The 14,913-nt window shown below is 48.4% G+C and overlaps 1 protein-coding gene across 1 annotated transcript in view; it reads right to left on the bottom strand.

Annotated features, from left to right (window-relative positions):
- Window positions 1–459: 459 nt before the first annotated feature.
- LOC122543630 (zinc finger protein 30-like) overlaps window positions 460–14,913 on the bottom strand; it is a 38,111-nt gene continuing 23,657 nt past the window's right edge. Inside the window, exons 4-6 of the mRNA XM_043682453.1 lie at window positions 7,705–8,163; window positions 6,612–6,824; window positions 460–1,668 (exon numbers count right to left, since the gene is read on the bottom strand). Coding sequence (XP_043538388.1) covers window positions 631–1,668; window positions 6,612–6,824; window positions 7,705–8,163 — 1,710 coding nt within the window. The 3' untranslated portion in view covers window positions 460–630. The remainder of the gene's footprint in view (window positions 1,669–6,611; window positions 6,825–7,704; window positions 8,164–14,913) is intronic.

Genomic DNA, 14,913 nt, shown 5'->3' on the forward strand with positions numbered 1-14,913 from the left:
AGAACATAGAACAGTACAGCGCAGAACAGGCCCTCCGGCCCTCGATGTTGCGCCGACCTATGAACTATTCTCAGCTTGTCCCCCTACACTATCCCATCATCATCCATGTGCTTATCTAAGGATTGTTTAAATCTCCCTAATGTGGCTGAGTTGACTACATTAGCAGGTAAGGCATTCCACACCCTTACCACTCTCTGAGTAAATGAGAATAACCCAGATAAGCTCGAATCAGGCAATGATAAGAGACTGGAGGGAAAACTGGATAAAGTTGCAAGTTCTGGACTCAAAGAGAAAGTCATGAGGGCGTTTGACCCAGCGGTTAGTGAAAAGGAGAGATGCAGCAGAGGCAATGGATTGTCACTAAGGTTGAGGCAAAGACGTTCCCACTTGTTGTTGGGGGTGAAGATGGAGAAGACAGGGGAGAGGGACAGCCCTTCAAAAATTTATGCCAGTGATATTTAAAAAAAAACTTTGTACATTTTGTATTAAATACAAAGCTGATTTATTTGATGTTTATCCAGAATACTATAACTGAAGTGTAGTTTTTTTTTTAAACTATTAGTGGAAACAGACTCAAATGAAACAGGTCCATTCCCAAATGTGATTAACAGCAAAATCGAATCACTGCGATTACTTGTGAATGCGCTGGTGTCTCAGTAGGTGGGATGACTGAGTGAACCCCTTCCCACATTTGCAGCAGGTAAATGGTCTCTCCCCGCTGTGGACTCGCTGGTGTACAATCAGTTCAGAAGATCGTCTGAAGCCAGTCCCGCAGTGAGAGCACCGAAACGGTCTGTTGTCCGTGTGAACACGTCGATGGATCACCAGCTGTCGAGAGCTTTTACAACCCTTCCCACAGTCCGGGCATTTGAAAGGTCTCTCCTCAGAGTGAACCCGCTGGTGTGACAGCAAGTAGGAAGACCTGTTAAATTTCTTTCCACACTCTGAACAGTTGAATGGCTTCTCCCCAGTGTGACAACGTTGGTGGACAGTGAGGTCAGGCATCCGTAGGAACCCAGCCCCACAGTGACAGCATCGGAACGGTCTCTCGTCTGTGTGAACACGTTGATGGGACATCAGTTCTCTTGAACTTTTAAAGCATTTTCCACAGTCTGTACAGTTAAAAGGTCTCCGGTCGGAGTGAACTTGCTGGTGTGTCATCAAGTGACATGAGTGAGAGAATCCCTTCCCACACTCACTGCAAGTGAATGGTCTCTCCCCAGTGTGTATGCGCTGGTGTACGCTGAGGTTAGATGATCGCTTGAACCTGGACCCACAGTGAGAGCATCTGTACGGTCTCTCATCAGTGTGAACACGTTGGTGGGACGCTAGGTCCCTGGAACTTTTACAGCATGTCCCACAGTCTGGACATTTAAACGGTCTCTCCCCGGTGTGAACCCGCTGGTGTGACAGCATATTGGTTAAGCGAGTGAATCCCCTTCCACACTGGGGGCAGCTGAACGGCCTCTCCCCAGTGTGACTGCGTCGATGCCTTTCGAGGTGGGATGGGCATTTGAATGTCTTTTCACAGTCCCCACACTTCCACGGTTTCTCAGTGTGAATGATTATTTTAGCTTCCATGATCCAAATATGAGGACCTTTTGGTCCTGATGGAATGACTATCCTCGCCTGTATCTGAAGTGATGCATAGGCATCCCATCCAATTGCCTGCAAAATAAATTGGAAACAGGAGTCAGGACATGTGATCGAGACTTTGCGATACCAAATGCAGAATGTGAACACGAGCCATTGTTCACCTGTTGGAATAAAACAACGAACCTGCTGATGCTGGAGAACTGAAACAGCGGAAATTCAGTAAGTCTGGCAACATCTGCCGAGTGAAAAAGTTAACCCTTCGAGTCCAGTGACTGTTCTCCACAATGGCTTTGAAATGTTAACTCAATGCTTTCTCCACAGAGGCTGCCCAGAGCTGCAGCGTCTCTGCAGCAATTTCTGTTACCGTTTGAAGAAATCAGCAGTAGGTTCGGGCTGGAGAGAGATTATTCACCTGTTCTATGTATAAGCAATTACTCAACCTAAAAAAACCCCAGCCAGGTCACTCAACCTGCTAAACAACCCCAGCCAGATCACTCAAGATGAGATTCCCTACAGTGTGGAAACAGGCCCTTCGGCCCAACCAGTCCATACCGACCCTCCGAAGAGTAACCCACCCAGACCCACTTCCCTCTGACGAATGCATCTAACACTATTGGCAATTTAGCAAGGCCAATTCACCTGACCTGCATATCTTTGGACTGTGGGAGGAAACCGGAGCACCCGGAGGGGACCCACATAGACACAGGGAGAATGTGCAAACTCCGCACAGACAGTCGCCCCAAGGCTGGAGTCGAACCTGGTACCCTGGTGCTGTGAGGCAGCAGTGCTAACCGCTGAGCCACCGTACCGCTCAACCTGCAGAAAGACCCCAGCCAGATCAGAATTTGCTGCAGGAGTTGGGTTTTGCTGTTAGCGACATCCAGGACTTTATCATTCCGACTCTTGGGATTTATGTTAGCTTTCAGCTGGAATAGGATGTAATATTTTGGCAACTAATTTGCTGCCCTTTATAGGAGAAAGCGAGAACTGCAGATGCTGGAGATTAGAGTCGAGAGTGGGGTGCTGGGAAAGCGCAGCAGGTCAGGCAGCATCCCAGGAGCAGGAGAATTCCTGATGACGGTCTCTTGCCCGAAACGTCGACTCTCCTGCTCCTCGGATGCTGCCTGACCTGCTGAGCTTTTCCAGCAACACATGCTGTAGTTTATAACCTGCCCTGCAGGTAAAGCATCCTTCAAACTGTTTAGGCTGCAATGGTGCTCGACACTTCATCCCAAACCCACGACCATTTCCATCTAGAAGGTCAAGGGTAGCAAGTACATGGGAACACCACCACCTGCAGGTTTACATCCAAGCCACTCAGCATCCTGACTTGGAAATATATTATCTTCCTTCACTCTCACTGGGTAAGATCCTAGACCTGATTGTATCTTGAATCCCCCTGCAGTAGATGGACTGCAGCAGTTCAAGAAGGCAGGTCAAACCACCTTTTACTTAGAATCCCAACAGTATGGAAACAGGCCATTTGGCCCAACAAATCCACACCGACCCTCCGGAGAGGAACCCACCCAGACCCATTCCCCTACTACTCTACATTCACTCCAAGCCGACACATCCCTGAACTCTATGGGACAATTTAGCATGGCCAATTCGCCCTAATCTGCACATCTTTGGACTGCGGGAGGACACCGGAGTACCCGGAGGAAACCCACACAGATACGGGAAGAATGTGCAAACTCCACACAGACAGTCGCCCCGAGGTTGGAATCGAACCCGGGTCCCTGGTGCTGAGAGGCAGCAGTGCTAACCACCGAGCCACCGTGCCTACCCCAAGTACAACTCGGGATGGGCAATAAACACTGGCATTTTAATTACTGCTTTCACCTCATTGGAGAAGCAAACATAAACTTTGTCATTACTCTGCGGAACGATATCCATTCAGCCTGCAAGCTGGACCCTGTGCTTCTCATCATTTGTCATTTTAACATTCTGCATCACTTCCACTCTGACAGCTCTGTCCTGAGACTCCTGCATTGTTCCACTGAGGCTCGACAGGTGCCAGAGGATGAGCAGCTCATCTTTCAGGTTGGCCCTTTTCACACTGATGCAATATTTCAGACGGTGCCTGCTCGATCTCATTTCCCAACCCAGTGGATATAGTTCCCAGCTAATTCATCACCAGCTAATTCCTGAAGAAGGGCTTATGCCCGAAACGTCGATTCTCCTGTTCCCTGGATGCTGCCTGACCTGCTGCGCTTTTCCAGCAACACATTTTCAATTCATCACCAGTCACCATTCACAGCCGAGAAACTGCTTCTATTTCAGACTTACAGCATCCACAATGTTTTGGGTTTTTTTTTTAAAAAAGGTTGCTGAATATTGGCAGACAGAGTTTCCACAAGACACTGCATCCCAGCCAACTCGGAAGTTTCCCACCATTCCTTTACCGATTTACAGAAACATGATGGTGCAGAAACAGGTTGCTCAACCCATGAAGTCTACACCACACTTTGGAGCATTTTAACTCCTTGCCAATATCCTACTTTTCCCCCCATGACTCCGAAAGACAGTCTCCGTTGAAATAATCACCCAAAGCACTGTTGAATGCCTGAACCGAACCTGCCTCCACCACACTTCCACTGTAGCTCACTGGAAAACCGGAACCATTCGCTGTGTGATAAAAGCTTTCTCACCTCCCATCCGCTGGTTTGGCAATGACTTTGAAATGACTCCACAGAAGCTGGTATCCTGTCACCAAGTCACCCTCTGCTGATACATGGAGAGTCCCTGCCACTGATCCAGCTCCTTCAGAGTCAGCTCTCGGAATGAACAGAACCTCAGACACTCAGAGAACATGACTGCGCAGTACAGGCCCTTCGGCCCTCGATGGTTTCAGAGGTTAGCACAACAATCTGAAGTCTATCTATCCTACACTATCAGATTTTCATCCATATGTCTATCCAAAAACCATTTAAGTGCCCTTAAAGTTAGCGAGCCTACTGCTGTTGCAGGTAGTGCATTCCACACCCCTACTACTCTGAGTAAAGAAACTACCTCTGACATCTGTCCTATATCTATCATCCCTCAATTTAAAGCTATGCCCCCTCGTGCTCACCGTCACCATCTGAGGGAAAAAGGCTCTCACTGTCCACCCTAAAAAACCCTCTGATTATCTTATATGTCTCAATTACGTTGCCTCTCAAACTTCTTCTCTCTAACAAAAATAGCCTCAAGTCTCTCAGCCTTTCCTCGTAAGACCTTCCCTCCATACCAGGCAACATCGTAGTATATCTCCTCTGAACCATTTCCAAAGCTTCCCCATCCTTCCTATAAAGCAGTGACCAGAACTGTATGCAATATTCCAAGTGTGGTTGCACCAGAGTTTTGTACAGCCGCAGCATGACCTTGTGGCTCCGAAACTCAATCCCTCTACCAATAAAAGCTAACCGTATGCCTTCTTAACAACCCCATCAACCTGGGTGACAACTTTCAAGGATCTATGTACCTGGACACTGAGATCTCTCTGCTCATTGACATTACCAAGAATCTTACCATTAGCCCAGTACTCTGTATCCCTATCACTCCTTCTAAAGTGAATCATCTCACACTTTTCCACATTTAACACCATTTGCCACCTCTCAGCCCAGTTCTGCAGCTTATCTACGTCTCTCTGTAACCTACAACACCCCTTGTCACTATCCACAATTCCACCGACCTTAGTGTCATCCACATTGTTCATATATTAATGAAGTAAACCTTAGGTTATAAGTTCTACAATTCCTTCCTTTAACCTCTCTGACTTGTTCCTTCTTCAGATTCTCCTTCAAGCTGACATCTTTGTCAATGAAGTTGATCATGGCTGTACATTCCTGAGTGACAACCCTGGTGAAATAATGTCTGCAAAATTTTAGTAAACATTTAATGATAGTCAGAGTGCTACATAAGTGCCAATTCTTTTTGTCAACTCATAAATATGTCACAGTTGGTTCATCTTCGGCACAGCGAAGCCTGAAGTTCATGTGGTCCACTCTCAACAGACTGCTGAGGATTGACAATATCTGCCAGTTTTGTTCTACCCAAGCTTGTCCATATTCAAGAAGGAGACTTAGTTTAAAAGTAACAGCCTGTGCAAAGTGGATTTAAATGCTCAGAAATAAGTGCTACAAAAACAGCATGATTGAACAGTGCGCTTTTAAAACCCTAATGTGCCCTTGGCTAATCCTGCCTTGACAATCGCATATGGGAAGTCGCTCGATCCGATTGGGATCAAAGACCTTGGGTGGGAAACCCCAGCAGCTTCTTCTCCACCTCTCCACCTGCTTAAACTGCAACACTAAGAAACAACTGGCACAGACTTTAGCTTCACATGTTTCATGCATTGCCTGAGCTGAAATGACACCTATTGTTAGATATGATTTGGAGATAGCGGTGTACAAAGTTAAAAATCACACTAAACCAGGTTATAGTCCAACAGGATTAATTGAAAGCACTAGCTTTCGGAGCCAGACAACCACCTGATGAAAGAGCGGTGCTCCGAAAGCTAGTGCTTCCAATTAAACCTGTTGGACTATAACCTGGCATTATTAAATAAGCTGACTTGGAGACGCCGGTGTTGGACTGGGGTGTACAAAGTTAAAAATCACACAACACCAGGTTATAGTCCAACAGGTTTATTTGGAAGCACACTAGCTTTCCAAATAAACCTGTTGGACTACATAAGTGTGGTGTTGTGTGGCTTTTAACTTGCTCCACCTTGAGAAGGTAATTCCGGGATTTACACGTTAAAGAACCTAAACCACCATATCCCTTTCACAAAGATGTGTGTAAGAACCATAACCTGGTGTTGTGTGACTTTTTGCACATTGAAACAAGCAGCCCTCCTGCCCACCAGAGGCCCCAGAGCCTGCAAACTGACACTGGGATTGGGAAAAGCAGGAAGGGAGCGAGGAGAAACGATACTATGCAACAGTCACAGTGAGCACCCGCAGGCGGAATTCCCTGGATTGGGGATAACCCGGCCCCCCCTCAAAGCTCCCCAAACCCACACTGCAACTTACCCAGTTGGCAGCTTCCAGGTCTCTGATGGCCACTTCCGCCCCGCGCAGTTGCCGCTGCCGCAGCCACTTCCGCCCCTCACGTGACGTCACCCGCTGGACAGCCGCGGCTGACGTCGGCCCAGCGGCGCGCTGACACCCGCAGGCCACACTTCCGCCCTCGCGGCGAACGTCACATGCGACGGTGACGTGTCCATCCACGAATAACCACGCCCACTGCAGAGAAATACTCCGCCCCCAAAACACCTGGACAGCCCCCACACTGGGTCCTATCTCCCGCCCCATAAAAAATCAAGCTCCATACAACTCAACCTGATTGAGGAGGGAACGATCAATCCACAGCAAAGGTCTCACCTTGACCCCTTCACACTACCTGGACAATGAGGTCAACACGAGTAGCAACATCTAACATTTCCTCCGCGGACTCCGGGCACAATTTTTCCATCCAGACACCTGCCCACCCAACAACAACACCTTCACCCACCTCCAACACACCCCGTCCACCTGGAGACCCCCCTTCACCCACCCCCAACACACCCCGTCCACCAGGAGACCCCCCTTCACCCACCGCCAACACATGCCATCCACCAGGAGACCCCTTCACCCACCTCCAACACACCACATTCACCAGGAGACCCCTTTACCCACCTCCAATACACCCCGTCCACCAGGAGAGCCCTTCACCTACCTCCAACACGCCCCATCCACCTGGACCTTCCATGCTGGTCTCTTGCGCACCCTTGACAGAGCCTTCCCCAAGAGAGGGATAGTCTAAGATAGGTGTTAGTGTAGCGTGCAAGCAGCACGTGGGTGATATCCTCCCCTGTGCCATGCATGTGTTCTTCGCTCACCTTTCCCACGGCCCTGCACATACTGACTGTCGGTGGCTGATGGACCTTGGTGTGCATCACTGCTCAGGGCAGAAACAATGCAGAATGGTACTCTTGCGTGGTTCCCTATGAACCTATTCTGTGTCTTTTTCCTGCTGTTCCATTATACATTCTGTTGTTGTTCCTGGGTATCATGCTCATGCAAATTATGCCTCCCCTTTTCCCTGGTTATCACACCCCGTCCACCAGGAGAGCCCTTAACCCACCTTCAACACATCGCGTCCACCAGGAGACCCCCCTTCATCCACCTTCCTTCTGTTCCCTTCTACATTCTGTTGTTGTTCCTGGGTATCATGCTCATGCAAATTATGCCTCCCCTTTTCCCTGGTTATCACAGAAAATGTAGGACGTAGTAGTGCTGCAGCCTGGGCCTCTCCAATTTCTGGGCCTGGTTCTATTGCTGCAGCCTGGGCCTCTCCAATTTCTGGGCCTGGTTCTAGTGCTGCAGCCTGGGCCTCTCCAATTTCTGGGCCTGGTTCTAGTGCTGCAGCCTGAGCCTCTCCAATGTCTGGGCCTGGTTCTAGTGCTGCAGCCTGGGCCTCTCCAATGTCTGGGCCTGGTTCTAGTGCTGCAGCCTGGGCCTCTCCAATTTCTGGGCCTGGTTCTAGTGCTGCAGGCCGGGCCTCTCCAATTTCTGGGCCTGTTTCTCCTGCTGTAGCCTGGGCCTTAAAAAATAAATGTAAAAGTCTACAATTATCCTCGATGGACATACCCCCAGCGGCCTATCCACAAAACAGAAGGTCTATACAGAAAGGCACTAGGTCCAGCTACACAAAAAAAAGAGTGCATGCCTGATTGGCCAGAGCGAGAGAAAGTTCCAGAAAGCCATCTAAATGTATGAAGCCAGAGAGCAAGTGTTACCAGGTTATAGTACAACAGGTTTATTTGAAATTGCAAGTTTTCAGAGCTCAGCTCCTTCCTCTGGTGTGATATGATATGGAGCTATAAGGTGCAGCCTGAATGGTTAGCACTGGTACCTCACAGTGCCAAGGACGCAGGTTCAATTCCAGCCTCGGGGTGACTGTCTGTGTGGAGTTTTCACAGTGTCCCTGTGTTTGTGTGGGTTTCCTCCCACAATCCAAAGATGCACAAGTTAGCATGATTGGCCATGCTAAATTGCCCAAAGTTTTTGCAGATGTGTAGGTTAGGTGCATTAGTCAGGGGAATGGATCTGGGTGGGTTGCTCTTCAAAGGGTCGGTGAGGACTGGTTGGGCCGAAGGGCCTATTTCCACATGGTAGGGATTCTAATTCTCGCTTTTAAGCTAGCTGCCCTTGTTGGATCTTTTAATCAGTTAGGAGATGGATTGTGGAATAAAATGCAAACTCGAGTGCCCCACAACTTGAGCCGCCTCCAGAATTTTAGTTTTGTCCCTTTTAAGGACATAAAAAGGCAGGCCCTATATCGACTGCTGTTGCACACCATCCACCTCTTCACCCTCATCCTCCACCCGGATACACCTTGGCGTGCCCATTTGCCACCGGGCAGTGGGGACCCCCAGTGGAGGGCTCTCTACGCAGGATTCCACCCTCTTTCTCTCGGGGATCTGGGGTGGAAGGTGCTGCATGCAGCAGTCCCCTGCAACCGCAGATTGCGGTGGTTCATGGACTCCCAGCCCAACTGCTTGTTCTGTGGTGCTGTGGAGTCCGTGCACCACGTGTATATTGGGTGTGGGCGTTTGCACTGCCGTTTTGTTTTTCTTAAAAACCTCCTCCTCTGCTTTTGGTTGCACTTCAGTCCCACGCTCCTGATCTTCGGGCACCCGGTACGGAGGAGGGAGGGCAGGTCTGAAGACCTCCTCATGGTTCTGCTCCTGGGCCTGGCCAAACTGGCCATCAACAGGTCGAGGCAGCGGGACGTGGAGGGGGTCATTAGGGCCGACTGCCTGCCCCTCTTCCGCGGTTACGTTAGGGCCCGGGTGTCCTTGGAAAAGGAGCACGCTGTGTCCACCAACACCCTGGAGTTGTTCAGGGAGAGGTGGGTGCTGCGGGGAGTGGAGTGTATTATTTCCCCCTCCAACTCTATTTTGATTTAATCCCTGCCCTCCCCTTCACTGTTTGATCACACAGCATTGCCCTTTGATGTGAAGGGCGTTGCTTGTCACTGGCCACCCGGGTGTTTCTTTGCTTCCTGGTGGTGGAAACTGAAAAAATATCGTGCACCTTGTGTCTTTCACTGTGTCTCTACACCTGGACACACACAACATGGGTGCTGGGGAAAAATAAGCACTACCGCAGTTAGGTGGTAGTGTGGGGGTAATAAGAAAAAAAAAAGCGCAAGAATGTCAGACATCCTGAAAAGAAAAAAAAAATAAAATGCAAACTCCGGATTCCTTTCAAGTCTTTGTTCCGCGTGAAAGTATGTGTGTTTTTTGACAGAAAGGAATCTTGGATTAATTGCTTCCCCCTGCGGAAGGTGCACGTACAATATCCCCCTGTGCCTGCATGGGTTTCCTTTGGGTACTCCGGTTTCCTCCCACTATCCAAAGATGTTCAGGTCTGGGTGAATTGGCCAGACTAAATTGCCCACAGTGTTTGGGTAATGGGTCTGGATGGGTTCCTCTTCAGTGGGTTGGTGTGGACTTGCTGGGACGAAGGACCTGTTTCCACACCATAAGGAATTTAACCTAATCCCAGATGTCAGGCAAATAGTACCAGGCGGGCCTTGCAGTATCATGGGATTGCTTCATGGTCAACATGCAAGGCAGAGTTGGCTCCTTTGACAGTGGCCAGACATTCCTGAAAAGTTTCGAGGTATGTAATCAGGACATCTACCAGGCAGCCATTTTCTAATCAAGAAAGATTAAGTCAATGAATTTGAACTTTTCTCAACCAATTTTGCGCTCTTAACATTGGACTTGAGCCTTTAACTCCACTTAGTGGTAACTGAACTAGCTGATTCTCAGTTGAGACTGGAACCGAAGTTGTACTTTTAATCTATGAAGGTTCACCCATATATGTTTGCAGGCTAGCTGAGGTGTTATGTAAACTGAGGGGTTAGAGTCCAGGGTGAATTTTATTAACGAATGGTTCTTCAATCCCTGATGCTGCTGTGCTGGTATCAAACTCCATTAGAACCAGGGGACCATTTAACCGGACGCTCATTTTGAATGATTCGGATGTAGATGTTATAAAGTCTAAGTTGTACAACACAGAAACAGACCCATCGGTTCAACCAATCAATGCCAACCATCATCCCAAATAAAACCGGTCCCACTCTGCCCATATCTCTCCAGACCTTTCCTATTCATGTATTTGTCCAAAGGTCTTTAAAATGTTGTAACTATGTGATTTTTGAGAAGATTTGTAGCTCAGGTTGAGGTTCAGGTTGTAACTTTGCTCTCTGAGCAGGTGTGTTCTCAGATGTTTTGTCACCACGCTAGGTAACATCATCAGTCAGCCTCCGGTGAAGCGCTTGTGTGCTGTCCCGCTTGCTGTTTGTGTGTCTTGGTCTCTTAAGGTGGGTGATACCACTTCCGGTTCTTTTTCTCAGAGTTTGGTAAATGGGGTCCAAATCAATGTTTTTATTGATGGACTTACGGTTTGAATGCCAGGCTTTTAGAAATTCCCATCCGTGTCTCTGATTAGCCTGTCCCAGGATGGATGTTTTGTCCCAGTCGAAGTGATGTTCTTCTCTGTCGGTATGTTTGGATACTAGTGATAGCTGGTCATGTCTTTTTAGTGGCTAGTTGGTGTTTATGTATCCTGGTGGCTAGTTTTCTGCCTGTCTGTCCGATGTAGTGCTTGTTACTGTCCTTGCTGGATATTTTGTAAATGAAATTTGTTTTGCTGGGTCTGGGTACAGGGTCCTTTATATCCATTAGTCGCTTTTTCAGAGTGTTGGTAGGTTTGTGGGCGACTATGATGTCAAGATGTTGGAGCAGTCTGGTAGTCATCACTGGTATGTCTTTGATGTACAGTAGAGTGGCATGGATTTCTGAGAGTATTGTGTCTACTTGTTTAGGTTTGTTGTTTAAGAATCGGTGGGCTGTGTTCATCGGGTGCCCATTGTTCGTGAGTAAGCTGAATAGGTATGTTTCTTCTGCAATTCATAGTTCCTGCTGCTCCCTTCCCAGCCTGCTTTTATAATTCGAATCTTCCACCCAACAACATCTTGGTAAATTTCATCTGAACGTCTACAGCTTAGTATCCTTCCCATAACATGGCAGCCAGAACTGGACATAGTTCTCCAGAAGAGGCCTCACCAATGTCCTGTACAACATCAACGTGACGGCCCAACTCCTAGACTCAAAGGTCTGAGTAATGAAGGCAAGTGTGCAAAATGCCTTCCTCACCAACTTGCCTACGTGTGATGCAAACTTCAAACAGTTATGTACCTGAACCCTTAGGTCGCTCTCTTCTACAACATGACTATAGGCTTTACCATTAATTGTATAAGTCCTGCCCCTGATTGTTGGACCAAAATACAGTACTTCACATTTATCTAAATTGATTTTCAGCTGCCATTCTTCAGCCCATGGACCCTAATGTTAAAGATCCTTTTGCAATCCCAGGAAACATGCTTCACCTTCTGCTATGCCATGTTTGTGCCTAATGTGGGTGGCACTGTGGCTCAGTGGTTAGCACTGCTGCCTCACAGCAGCAGGAATCCGGGTTTGATTCCAGCCTCGGCCCACTGTCTGTGTGGAGTTTGCATGTTCTCCCTGTGTCTGCGTGAGTTTGCTCCGGTATCCTCCCACAACCCAAAGATGTGCAGGTTAGGGTGGATTGGCCATGCTAAATCTAGGTGTATTAGTCAGAGGGCAGTGGGTCTGGCTGAGTTGCTCTTCAGAGGGTCGGTGTGGACTTGTTGGGCCAAAGGGCCAGTTTCCACACCGTAGGGAATCTAATCTATGAATTTATTTCTTCCGACTCCTCCCTGCGTCGTTTGCTCTGAATAATCATACCTTGCTCCAGGATTCATTGGAGGCTTCAGACCTCACTGTTCTTCATCTTTGGCTGGTCAACTGTCTTCAATGAGGTGATGGACGAGGCAGGAGTTAGGAATTCTGCTCAGCCAGAAACTCCCTGAGTAGCTACAAGAGACGGAGAAAATATGAGACTCATGCAGTGACGATTACATGTGTAGAATGGTACTGAGTTCCACAGAGATCCGGAAAATCCCAGTCTCCATCCCTGGCCTGTGCTGACTCATCTCGCTGTTTTTCTGTCTGGAGTTGAGAAATCTTTTGGCTCAGAATCACGCAGTAGCTCCGAGAGAGACGCACTGACAGAGGTAGCAATGTGATACACACCTGAAGAGATACTGAGTGATATCATTACAGTGCAGGAATATTTCAGGATCAATGATGCAGGAAGAAGTGATTTTCATTGATGATGCACTTACAATAGTACTCAGGGATGAACATGCTATGAGCATGAGAGGCGATGTCTTAGTGCTGTTATTGCTGGACTATTGATCCAGAAATTTAGCCAGGTTCATAATCTCATCATGGCAGATGGTGGACGTTAAATCCAATAAAAATATAACCATGTGGAACTAAGAATCGACTATTGCCGAGTAAGGTGAAACTTATCCAATTCCCTTTCGGAAAGGAAATCTTCCATCCTTACTTACTCGGAGACAAAATAAAATCTGCAGATGCTGGAGTCCAAGGTAGACAAGCAGGAGGCTGGAAGAACACAGCAAGCCAGGCAGCATCAGGAGCTGGAGGAGTCCAGCTGACACATCAGTTGCCTGTCGATTGCTGGGTTCTTCCCAATCAGTCTTAGTTGGGTTTTCAAGGGTGTGCAGTCTCCCAGGATACCAGCCTATGAGTTCTCCTATTTAATTGAGGCCAGGAGCTCTCCTTTGCTGTCTCGAGTTGGCATACCAGCAGTAACGAGGATGGCTTGCTAGTCCGGATCCCGAAGAAAATGCTAACCGTTTGGCCGAGGCTTGACTTTCCTCTGGGGGCTCGCAGTGGGCTGACCAAGGATCTCTCCTGAGTGAGGCTATGCAATTTCCTTCACTGAAGCGGTACCCTGCCAAGATCAATCACTTGAGGGGTGAGGTGTCCACTTTCACCAGCACATCCTGCAGCATATTTTAGAACCAGACCAACCCTCTAAAGGGCAATGCACCAAGACGTATTGCCTCCACCCTATATTGACCCCTGACTAACGCACCTAACCTACACACCCTCAAACAATATGGGATAATTTAGCACAGCCAGACAGCCAGTTCACCTAACCTGGGAATATTTGAATTGCGGGAGGAAACCCACGCAGACACGAGGGGTGGGGGGGGGGGGGGAGAGGGGGGTGGAGGGGGTAAAGAATGCCAACTCCGTACAGTTTGGCCAGCTGCCCGAGGGTGGAATCGAACCCGGCTCCCTGACGCTGTGAGGCAGCGATGCTCGCCACTGAGACACCATGCCACCCACTTGCTTCGCTTGCCACATTTTGTCATGAAAAAGCCCGTTGTAGTCTCTGTTTGAAGTCCAGTTGGGCTTCAGCTAGTAGGCACTTTTGTACAGTTACATCACCGACCCCACATGCCAAACGGTCTCTCAGCATCTGATCAGGGGTAAGGCCGAAGTCAAATGGCTCTGTCAGTCATCTTAACCTCAGCAAAAATCCTAACGCTGATATCTCTGATTCTTAGATCGCTGAGTGAAACTGATAGCATCTCAGAATTGCAGGGGGCTGGGGTTGTAATATTCCTCAACTAAAACTCAACTAAACTGAACTCCTGAAAGTATCTGGTGCCTCGGGAAATGTTAGACTCCTCATAACGGAAAACGCTGCGGGTCAGCATGCTGTCAGGAGAATCACTCATCGTTTCTCCTCTGCTCAGAAAAGAATAAGCACACTTTTCCCACGTACTGGGCCAAGTCTTCGACAGAGGGATCAAATGAGTCGAGTTTCCCTAATAATGGCGTGATCCCAGAAATATTTCCCCCAAAGATAATTGTTGCTTGCGAATTTCTTCATGAGTTTGTTATTTTTTTTATCTCTTGACACCATTGAAATAACTCCACAACAGACAGTATCCAATCACCAATTCAGACTTTACTTACACATGCATAATGCTTGTCATTGACCCAGCTTCCTCAGAGCCACAAGGGGACAGCACTTAACTGGACTTTAAAAGATACTACAACGGGCTTTTTCATGGAAAAAAAATACGGGAAGCGAAGCAAGTGGATGGCATGGTGGCTCGGTGGTTAGCAATGGTGCCAGGGACCTGGGTTCGATTCCAACCTCGGGAGGGGGGGAGGGGGATACTGTCTGTGTGGAGCTGGCACATCCTCTCCGTGTCTGCGCGGGTTTCCTCCGGGTGCTCAATTTTGTCCCACAGTCCAAAGATGTGCAGGTTAGGGTGGATTGGCCATGCTAAACTGCCCCATAGTGCCCAGGGATGTGCAGGTTGGGGGGGGATGGCCCAGGGAAAATGCAGCGTTACGGGGACAGG

Source organism: Chiloscyllium plagiosum, chromosome 44 (assembly GCF_004010195.1).
Source record: "Chiloscyllium plagiosum isolate BGI_BamShark_2017 chromosome 44, ASM401019v2, whole genome shotgun sequence".
Classification (NCBI taxonomy): Eukaryota; Metazoa; Chordata; class Chondrichthyes; order Orectolobiformes; family Hemiscylliidae; genus Chiloscyllium; species Chiloscyllium plagiosum.